Source organism: Loa loa (genome assembly GCF_000183805.2).
Source record: "Loa loa unplaced genomic scaffold supercont3.328, whole genome shotgun sequence".
Taxonomy (NCBI): Eukaryota; Metazoa; Nematoda; class Chromadorea; order Rhabditida; family Onchocercidae; genus Loa; species Loa loa.
This window is the reverse complement of record NW_018108508.1, coordinates 43236-54135: the sequence shown is the minus strand read 5'-3', so window position 1 is coordinate 54135 and position 10900 is coordinate 43236. Positions and strand designations below refer to the sequence as shown.

The following is a 10900-nucleotide window of genomic DNA, read 5'->3' as shown; positions in this document are numbered from 1 at the left end:
AATAATAATAATAATAATAATAATAATAATAATAATAATAATAATAATAATAATAATAATAATAATAATAATAATATTAATAATAATAATAATAATAATAATAATAATAATAATGATAATAATAATAATAAAAAAGTATTCAATAATTTTTTTCAGAAAAAATATCGACCTAAGAAAAAGAAAAGTCAAGAAAAAAAAGAAGTTGAAACTGTCGAAATCGCTTACTGCTATATTAACAACAACTGATACTGAGAGAGAACAGAAAACAACAGAAAAGGAAGAAGCTGAAACTGAAATGGATACAGAAGAACTAACTGCTACCGAAAATAAAGATGAGGAATCTGAATTAGAAGCAACAGTTGACAGGTGCGACAAGAGTGTACAATTTTTCTGTATTATTCAAAAGAAAAAATTTTTTTTTTTGAATCTAAATCTGTCTGCGGTTAAGATGATGTAAATGAATATGGGAAAAAAATTTTTGATCATAAAAAAACGATTAAATTTTAAATAATTATCGTGATAAGTTATTGATACAATAATCATTTATATGTCGGAAATGACTGTTACACTTTTATCGTACTGTTTTCAACGTTTTTGTAAAATATTTTGATGGAAATGTTAGTATTAGTTAGAAGTAGGAAGAAAAAAAATTCAATATTTCAATCATAAATTGAAAGTAACCTTTTCAGGTCTGATAGGAAGAAAAAAGAAATACAATCAGCAGTACCTTGTGCTAGTGGTACTAAAGAAATAGCGGCACCTTGTGCTAGTGGTACTAAAGAAATAGCAGCACCTTGTGCTAGTGGTACTAAAGAAATAGCAGCACCCTGTGCTAGTGGTACTTCAGTCAGCTCTAAAACACCGCTTGAATTATCACTGATACCACCTCAATTTACGCAAAATTCTACGTCCAGGACTAAGGGTTCACAAGAATATATTGTACCACTTATCAGTTTGAGTCCGGAACGTACTCTTTTAGTTGCAGCAGATGTAGCTGGTGTCAGCAATGTTAGCAGCAGTGGTTCGCATAAAAGTGATAGTGGTTCTTCGGTCACACCGGAATTTGATATGTTTGATGATGAACCAGTCATCCTCTCCACACCAGCATGTCAAGTTCTGGGGATCATAATGAACAAACAATTTTTTAAAAATTCCGCAGCATCAGAAACGGAAAATAATTTAATCCGGATGTATTTTGCTGAAAAGATTCCTCCGGAACGTGAAAAGGATGCCCGGGAAGCTTTAGAAAAAGCAGTTAGTCTAGCTGTGACAAGAGTTAAATCAAGTGGATTGAGTGAAGATTTATACAGTTTCCTAAATAATAATCGTGCAATGGCAATTAGCTTAATGATCGATGCGATGAAATATCGGAAAAAAGAATTTGTACCAGAGTTCTGGATCTATGACCGAACAAACAAAAACGAACCGCCATCAGAGCCTTCCTCCTAAAAAAATGCTTCTTTTGTAAAAAAAAAAAGAAAAAAAAATTTGAAAATCCCTTGTATTTTTTATAGCCACTCTATTCTCTCTATTTTGACAAAACTGTTATACTTTTTATTTCAAGATATGGAATTACTGATTAGTAAAATTCCACAGCATCTGTATATACACATCATAAATTTCATAAGTTTTTGTCAGTAACAACTAACAAAATGTTTTTTACAGAGAATTAATGGGTTGGTTATCAACCTTCAAGAAACAGTAATCGCTTGTTAACAAATAAGCTTTCGAAGGGTCTAGAATGCATAAATGTAAAAAAAAAGTGCTATCACACAATATTTATTTGACAATTAGAAAATGTTTTTTTGCATCACCTAATGCCATATCTAGTCCCTGATTAAATTTATTTTTTTAACTTTTTGACTTTTTTTCGAAAATTTTTCTTTTACTAACTTTTTTTCAAACCTCTTTAACTTTTTTTTAGAGTAGGACTAGAATCCAGTTTGGAAACAAAATGAAACCACAACCTTGAATAATATTACAAACAATAGTGCTAAATAACTCCAATTTGAGGATAACCGTTTTAGATATCTGACAGATCATATGAAACGACACGTCGAAACACACTGCACCAAACTCAGCTCATTGGTATCTGTTGATATTTTATCACAATCACAGTTTTCCAAGGCTTTCACGATGCCGGTACGAATAATACTTTCCATGGTACCATCACCTCGCCATAGTACTCCTTGACCTTCACATCCTTCTAGTATAAGCATACGAGGGTCCATCTGGAAGAACCCCAGTTCGCCAGTGATCCGCAAAACCAATGTTTTGGTTGTATTTACAGTAATTCGAATGCTTGCAACTGCATTACCAAATGCAATTTGCATATGCACATATTGCAATTCTTGCAACCGAAAATGTTCCACCAAACTGCTTTGTTGATGGCATGTGGCTGCAATCGGTATCGGGTTGCAACCACAAATTGCACTCAGAGCATCGATAAGTTCATGGCTTACTTGATGAAGAACAGTGTTGCATTCGTTGTACAGACGATGTTTAGCATCGTGAGGTTGTTCGAATGTTGCCTCTGCAGTTATACTTTGAATTGAACCTATTTTTCGCAATATTTGCCTTAATTAATGTCACAGGCGTTGAGTACTTCAATGGATAGATAATTTGCAGAAATGTATGATGCTTTTCCGAAAATTCCGCAAGCAGTTGAGCCGTCTGCTCAGAAAGTGCAGCTGTACCAATACATATTGCTTTCTTCTTCAAAGCTAAAATGAAGTAACTCTTAAAAGAATGAACAATCCTACAGAAGCAATACAGAGATGACTATGCACCCTTGTCGTTTCATTTACCTAACTTCTAAATTTTAAACAAAATTTTTCCATAAAGTTAAAAGTTTCCGTTAGCCAAGTGCTGAAATAGAAAGAAGATAGCATAAGGTTTAAATAAAAATCATTTAATTCATGAAAAGTAGTGAAAATAAGCGCAAAAGTCATGTAACATGAAAATTAAATAGTAGAATGAAAATTAAACAGTACAATTATATTCTTAGGAAAATTTCACATCATATTAATAAGTATTAAAAAATAAAACCTTGTGCTTGCATACAAAATAAGGCATTATGAGCAGCATGTCCAGCAATAACAATCGCATTTGTATCACTTTTTGAAATTAACTGAAATGCTGTATGTGACACGGATGGCACATCGTTATCGGCTGCAATACCTATACTTCGTTCTGTATCGGGACACCAAATAGCTGAAAAAAAAAAAAGTTTGATGGGATGTATTGTGATACTGTACAAAATGAAACTTATCAAATCCAGAAACGTTTAATTTCATTATATGATCCAAATTTTACTACAGTGTTACAGCTTCAATATCAACCATTCTAAATTTCCTTATAATTTCTCATAGAATAATTTGCATTATGAATAATTGTAACAGTAACAGTTCTCATATGTTACTAATGTTTGTTACTTACGGTATTACTGTTGAATATCATTATCTAATCATGTATACAAACTTTACGGTCCTTTTTTTTAGTATATAGCATAAGTCTACAATGTATTAAGATATTATCTCAATAAAGAAATAGAAAAAATCTTTCGGCAAATTTAATTGAAATATCTTCAAAATAGAGCAAACAATGTATTGAGATCATTGAAAGATTATTGGAATAATTCAGATAAGAAATTTCATGCTATACTCTTTGATCGAATAGTAGAGAAACTGAAATAATAATACTAAAATTGGATAATGAATCGAAATAGAAAATTAGAGGTATAAGAAAAAAAAAGTAAAAGAACATTTAATGAGGTTGTTAAAATGCAAATGGCTAAGGTAAACACTAGAGAATATCGAGTGAATTTTACTCTTGCGTTCTGCGACACAAATTTTAAGGCATTATAATTATGTTTAAAGCGAAGTAGGAACAACCAAACAACGGATTCTCTTTTCTTTTTTTTTTCGTTCACGTGATTTGGAAAAAATAATCCGAGAATTAATGCTGCAAAAGTAATAAGGAAAAATGTGAGGAAGAAATTTGAGACAAGATTTTCTTATAGTCCGAATCTTTTGACTTTTGAAGCTTTAGTTGTGAAATGCATGGTCGAACGTTGAGAAAAACTGAGCCTTTTCAGAAAACAGTAATGGGAGCAAACAGCGATCACGTCTTTTTTTAACGAAAGTCTAATTTTGGAAAGCTTTAGAGTATTAATATCGCATTTTTTTAATTATCAGTTTTAGCTCATATCTATTTATTTCCAGCTTTTTTTTCCTTTCTTTTTGAAATCCCGAATTCCAAATCGCAGTATGGCTAACGTTAAGTTCCTTGATAACTTTTAGTACAATTGAAGATTAGCATTGGATGATTTTTCCTAACTGATCATTATCACCATTATTATACTTCTTATTTTCAGGGTTCTCATCTTTTGAACCATTAAGCACTGTATGTTAACAGTTCCCGGACTGAAACACTGAAAGCGCTGCAGATATTGCGAAAAAGCTGTCATTCATTGTAAACTTAAGTAACAAAAAAAAAGGAAAACACTACTCATGTTTGTTTTGCAGTTCTTTGTACCAAATAAACAGCAAGTAAAATATTACTAGCAAAAAAATCGCAAAATACAATGAGCATATGTAATATAATCAAATTTGTTCAAGAGTACATATTTAACTATCTAATAAATTCGTATAATGTGACAAGCGCAAATAGTCGAATTTAGAAAAACATGAAATATTCTGTGAAAAACTCAAATCGTGTTAAAAATACCTTTTAAACTGAACCGTTTAATTTCAGTGATTAACTGAACGTAGTACTCCACCAATTCTTCATCGCTACAAACCAAACCAATCAACAATTTTGTTTGGTCATCCATTGTTGGAGAAAATTTTTAAGACATGTATCAAATCGTCTATATTCGCATTTGCAAATTCGTTTGTCTTGACGTGAACAATTTCACGTTCTCATACACTTCGATATTCTTCATGCGTGCATTTTGACGTCGTTTCAATCGATAACTGACGAACAAAAAGATAAAACTTTTACCAAAAGCAAAGACTAGGATGACTAATTATGCATACTAGCACAAATTAAGTAGAGCACATGAAAATAGGCATATAAAGACGGGTAGTACGTAGAAACGCACAAGTAAAAGGCACGCGAATTTTTACATATTACAAAATCACACGAAAAATACATGTGACAAGAGGTAGAAAAATTGGAATATCTGTGAAGAGACAAAATATGTGCATAATGATGAATGTTACATTAAAATGAGCAAGTGACGGTGAAAATCACGGTGTATGAGACGTATGCACGAATCACGTGAAAACGTGATTATGAAAATGAAGCCATGTCTCACTTTATAGTGAAACAAAATAGTTTATAGAGATGGAAATAAAAATCACTGGGTAGACCTTACTAGGCCACACAAACAAGCAAAAGCACATCCAAAACCAGAAGGTCATATGCTGGGATACATACACATAAACCGTCTTCAGCAATATACGACCACATATATTCGGTTTCTCCTAGACAAAGCAGATATAGAAGACCACATGTAAACAAACTAGAAAAACACAAGTAACGCGGAACAACACTTCGGATAGTCTACATAACAAGAAATACTACATTAAAATATGGTAATCCTAGTTAACAAGAGATGTAACGTGAAAACGCGCATGTAAATCCAAATGTTGGGCAATTCTGTGTATGGCAAAGGTTACCGTAAAAGCGTGCATTTCAAGACAAAATCAGGTAAAAACATACAGTTCAAGACAAAAAGAACAAAAAGAGCGTTAAAATTTGCACATAGTAAACAGAACATGAAAACGTGAATTTACCAGAAGTTCTAGGTTAAAATGTGTACTGAACTATATGAGCAAAATAGATGATATTTGATAGAAGAGTTGATTATTAATTTACTTTTCATTTGCTATCAGCATGATAACATCATCTTACGTGTATTCAAGATGTGCCTAACGCATAACATGTATGTTTGGTGGAGATAAACGTTTGAAAAATCAGTGAAACGACATGTAAAGCATCATCGCCAAAATCATTAAAAAAATCGGACAAAAATTCAATCCAACCATAACAAAACAATCAACGTTGCATGAGTGGGTCACACAACGAACCCGTTTGGTTTGAATGATTTATTGATATAAATTGTTAGTGTGGAAGGAGTTGGTGGTATTTGTTTGGCTAGTTGAGCTTGTAGCCGGTGGTTAATTGGTAGTATTTGTCCTTCCTTTAACTTTTATTTCATTGTATTTCACAGTCACTTAAAGCAACACTTAAAGCAACTTTATTTGCTTACCAAATTTAATTACTTTGTCGGCAATTAGTTCAGTATTTAATTTTGAGGTTTTTTTTTTTCCATTGCTTTAATAATTTCTTTACTTTTGCTTTCCATTCATCACTTTCACTCTTTTTTTTATCTTTTCATCATTTAATTATTTTGGTTCATTATGTCGTTTTAACCCTTGTTCAGTTTTCGATATTTGTAATAAAATTTACAAGTTTTCCCTGGTTAAAATGACGTCACTTCCTCTAAGCACTGAACTAATTTTAAATTGACTATCCTAAAATCTCGATTTCATTTGAAGTGAATGGCAATGTCCGATGAGGAGTTATTTGTTGGTGATGAAAATGATACTAATTCGAAAGTCCCCGCACATGAAGCAGATTCACACGATCCAACAATGCAACAGCAGGTAAATATTATTTCAAACAAACATCTTACATGGATTTCGTTTTGTAGACAGCATAATAAGCAGGAATAAGATACTAAGAATCTTTCACCTGTTGCATAATAAGTAGGAATCACTTTGCATACTTTGAATGCAAGTACACCAAACATACGTTATGCGCTCTGATGCACTTTTATAATATGCGTTTTTTGTCCGCCACAGTTTTATTTCCGTACTTCACACTCATGGTATATTTCTACAGCTTTGTGATTTCCATTCTGGGTAACTTTCGAACTTATTAGTGACATCGTTTTTTTCAATTATCAATAAGTCCATAAGTCCGAATATCTTGGTTCTCACATAATGTTTTCATAACCATATAATCATCATTTAATATATCCACATAGTACCTCCATAGTCACTTATTCACAAACGCGGAACATCACATAATTTTGTTGTTATTACCGTACAACTTATTTCCTCTTAATTTATTTTAAATATCTATTAAGAAAAACCCAATTAGATGTTCTTTTGTTTAATTTGAAGTAATAAAATACCACTTTTCATAGAAGCATTGATGTAACGATCAGCCGTAAAATTTACTGATTCTTTTCTCCAGGGAGAAGTACTGTCTAATCCGCCTAGTAACAATGCTTCGGAAGCTTCATCGTCCAGTACTTTCCTTACAAATAATGTTAGTTCATCCTGATCAAATGAACTATCCAAATATTAATTAGAGGGTATAAAGGAACACACTTTCTTTGGAATTATGTTTCGTTAATATATATTTTCTACACGACCTATACACAGCTATACATATACAAACTATAGCTACACATATACATATAAGTTCAGCGATTTGTTATCCCTGACATACGAAGACTTCGGGGTTTGCAATATCAAGATTGCCCTGCACTCAATATTTTTGCTCGAGGTAATGAACGCATGTCCGATATATATATTCCAAGATTTCATGTCCCGAAAAATTCTTCAAATTTGCATGTAAGACATTCCTTTCTCTTCTTTTTTCAACCAATTTTTTTAGATCTCTCAGAGTGGCATTTTAAAAGAATTAGTGAAAATTCGAAACCTGCAGGTTTAAATGAAACACAGAATATTTTTTGCCTCACCGACAAAGGAAATTTGTTCTGTTGAAGCTATGTACGATTATGCACAGTCATAAAGAATTAACTTGAAAAATATATATATAAATAATTAAGTGAGTGAGTTTTGCTGGACGATGGAGAGCATAGGTTTTTTAGGCACAAGTATCAACCACGAGAAAACGGAATCATTTGCGATTGCAGAATTCAAACTTAAATGTTGCTGGTTCGAGTTCGATTTCAAGTTCAAGTCCCGGACAGAGTGGTACAAATATCATTCCTCAGAAACGTTTGTTTTCACCGAATAGTTCAGCTTGTACAGGTGTTACCCATCGTCCATCAGTCGATCTGTCTGCTTGTGGTTCCGAATTTGCACGCTCTCCGGATGATGCTATACGTCATGGTGAAGATTTCATCGGAAATTATGGCCCATGTAATAGTGAAACTGCCAGGAATCAATCCAGTCTAGACATTCTAATTCTGCCTCAGTGCTAATCTACATTTCAATGAGAAACTGATAATAAAAAAGAGTTGATATTGTCTTGACGAATTTCGCTATGAATTGCAGACTCGAAAACCGAAGGTTCAATAAAGCTTAATATATCGAACATGGGAGCACTGAGACAAAAAGTAACCACGTCTTTCCATACAATTGCGAACCTACCATGGTATGTTTCCTTGTACAAATGGTTCAGGTAATTTAATAACATAACTGAGTTCATGATGAAAAATTGGAGGAGTTGGGAGTGTCGAATCACAACGGTACATGTCCTTCGAAAGTTTAAGGAAAATCAGGAAGGTCTTTAGTAGATTTTGACTCAACTGAAAAAAATGAAATAAGTGGTTTTTATAGAACAAACGAATAGTTTTAGAAAAATGTTTGTCTTAATTGTTAAGTGAACTCAAATAGGTCCTTGTGGAATAAATTTGTTTTTCGAAATAAAGCATCAGCTAATTTTTTTGTATGAGTAAATTTAGCTACAAATGAAATAAGATTTACATTTCAGGCGTTTGGCAGCTAAAACCGAATGTACGAAGCGAACCAGCAATGTAAAGTTTTTCAGTGTATACATAGATTGCAATCCGGAAAGTGAATCAACATTGTGGAGTTGTGATGCTATCGTTGAGTTCCGCTTGATTTCCCAAAAAGCCGACATTCCTAATTTTAGTCGTCAGGTAATCTACAAGACTGATTTGAATTGTTTTACCAATTGCCTGGCATATAAATGTGATACGACATGAGATTCACGACATTATCAATCTAGTTATCAATTTATAATTAAGAAACGATTAACACAGTTATAATGCGATTTAAATTATTGTTGCTTGATTTACAATTTAACTTCTCATAATTTATTTCAGTTTACAAACAAGTTCAATTATAATTCAAATAATTGGGGCTTTCCGTCGTTCATGGAGTGGAACGAAATACTGAATGTCGATAAAGGTTTCATCCGTGGCGATCGTGTTGTAGTTGAAGCACATATTACTGTACAGAAAGTCGTTGGTGTGAGGTAGAGCTTGTTTATGCTTTTCTTATTTCCTTTTTATCGCCTTAAGTCTTTGTCCTTTGGGCAAGTCAACATGCGGATGAGTTGAAATACGCGAGTAGTAATTGGGTTGAATTTTAAAACAGTTTTGATATTCTGAAGTCGTATATCTGAATTTGTTTATACTGTGCGGTGAAAGTGTTTGATCGTGACATTTTTGGATAGTTTACTTCGACTAAAAATGAAGAGTTGTTCAGTTTAATTTATATCACCAACACTTTAATTCGAGCAAGCTAAAAGTTGAAAGTTCGTGGCTTTGTATTAGCTACAACTTAAGGATTTTTCACGGTTGTTTTCAGAAAAAATCCGACATTTGATTTCACCGTCCCACAGCCACATACGTCAGATGGCGTGCTTGTTATCGATGGTATTCGTTTGCATGTTAGCAAAGCGGTATTATTGCTTTATTTTTCTTTACTCCTGTTTAAGAAATTACGAAGGGAGTATAGGATGCAGAGAAAAGAAGGAAAGAAAAAAGAACACTTGCGCCGTGTTCACATACGTCAGTTTATATTGCTAGTAACTGAAGAAGGAAGATAAAGCTTCTTATTCTATGAATATCGGAATACTTGTTCTGGGTTTTAAATTAATTAATGGTGCCAAAATATTTTACATTATAATGGCATATACACTGCACTGCTGATTAGAATTAATTGTGTGACTTTTTTATTTCGTCGCTTATGTTTGAAATTCATTGCAGTATCTGGCCTTGTATTCACCCGTTTTCCACGCTATGTTCTTTTCAAAGTTTAGTGAAAGAGACAAAAAAGAAATCACTGTTGAGGACGTCATTCTTGACGAATTCATTGAATTACTAAGCGTTGTATATCCGTCTCATAAACCGGTATCAGGTAAATGTTTACCAAATTTGAGTGGAAGAGGCGGCTTAGTATAAAGCCAGAAAGGAGGCTGAGATAAAACGAAAAAAGTAGGCGTTCTGCTGAACTTACTGATTGATTAAAATGTTATGAATTACTGAAAGATGTCATAATACCATGAGTGCAAGTTATATATTTCAGCTGAAAATGTAGAATTTTTGCTGGAGCTTGGTGATAAATTCGAAATTCAATTTGTAATCGATGAATGTGAGAGATTTCTGATGCGATCCGATGACATTGCTGTAGTCACGAAACTTGTTTGGGCTGATCAGTATTGTCTTGCTAAATTACAGGTATTTCTTTCCTTCCATACCAATGTAGCCCCGTTATCTCCCTAATCCTAATCCAATAATCAGAATTACCAAAATATTCGAATATTCAGTATAATTCTAAGAGTAACATCGCTTGATTAGCCAGCGTATCCGTGAATCATCATACAGCAGAAAGCTGTTGATGCTAACCGTCTTCGTCAACCTATCGACTTCTCTTGGTTCGTTTGACTCTTTGAGGAAAGTGAGGAAAAGGTTATGGCTATCACCACCATTCCGTGATGAAACAACCACTATTCCGTGATGGAACACTAGGTTTTTCTTCAAGAGTCGTTGATTTGTTTTACCTTCTATCCAACTTGTTAACTTAAAAATATTCGACATAACAGGTATTTCCCACTCTTGCTTTTATAAATAAATTCGTGGTTCTTAAGTTCACAGGTCTACCTT

General features: G+C 33.1%; 3 protein-coding genes across 4 annotated transcripts in view; 2 read left to right on the top strand and 1 right to left on the bottom strand.

Moving 5' to 3' along the window:
• Positions 1-295: 295 nt before the first annotated feature.
• On the top strand, positions 296-1449 carry LOAG_09214 (hypothetical protein; the record flags this gene model as incomplete). The annotated part of the gene is made up of 2 exons (XM_003144742.1): positions 296-366; positions 690-1449. The coding sequence occupies 2 exons, from the start codon at positions 296-298 to the stop codon at positions 1447-1449; spliced, it is 831 nt and encodes a 276-aa protein (XP_003144790.1).
• Positions 1450-1990: 541 nt separating this feature from the next.
• Positions 1991-4834, bottom strand: LOAG_09213 (hypothetical protein; the record flags this gene model as incomplete). The annotated part of the gene is made up of 4 exons (XM_020447888.1): positions 1991-2577; positions 2606-2723; positions 3049-3213; positions 4729-4834. 4 exons carry the CDS (start codon positions 4832-4834, stop codon positions 2040-2042), a joined length of 927 nt encoding a protein of 308 aa, XP_020301927.1. The 3' UTR covers positions 1991-2039.
• A 1724-nt stretch (positions 4835-6558) lies between these two features.
• Positions 6559-10900, top strand: part of LOAG_09212 — a 5773-nt gene continuing 1431 nt past the window's right edge. The window contains exons 1-8 of one of the 2 annotated variants that reach the window (XM_020447886.1): positions 6559-6674; positions 7958-8156; positions 8322-8421; positions 8761-8929; positions 9116-9267; positions 9603-9696; positions 10004-10154; positions 10323-10474. In XM_020447886.1, coding sequence (XP_020301926.1) covers positions 6570-6674; positions 7958-8156; positions 8322-8421; positions 8761-8929; positions 9116-9267; positions 9603-9696; positions 10004-10154; positions 10323-10474 — 1122 coding nt within the window. In that variant the 5' untranslated portion in view covers positions 6559-6569. Of the gene's footprint in view, positions 6675-7638; positions 7653-7912; positions 8157-8321; positions 8422-8760; positions 8930-9115; positions 9268-9602; positions 9697-10003; positions 10155-10322; positions 10475-10900 lie in introns of those variants that run through there. The other variant, XM_020447887.1, reaches the window with a different exon arrangement.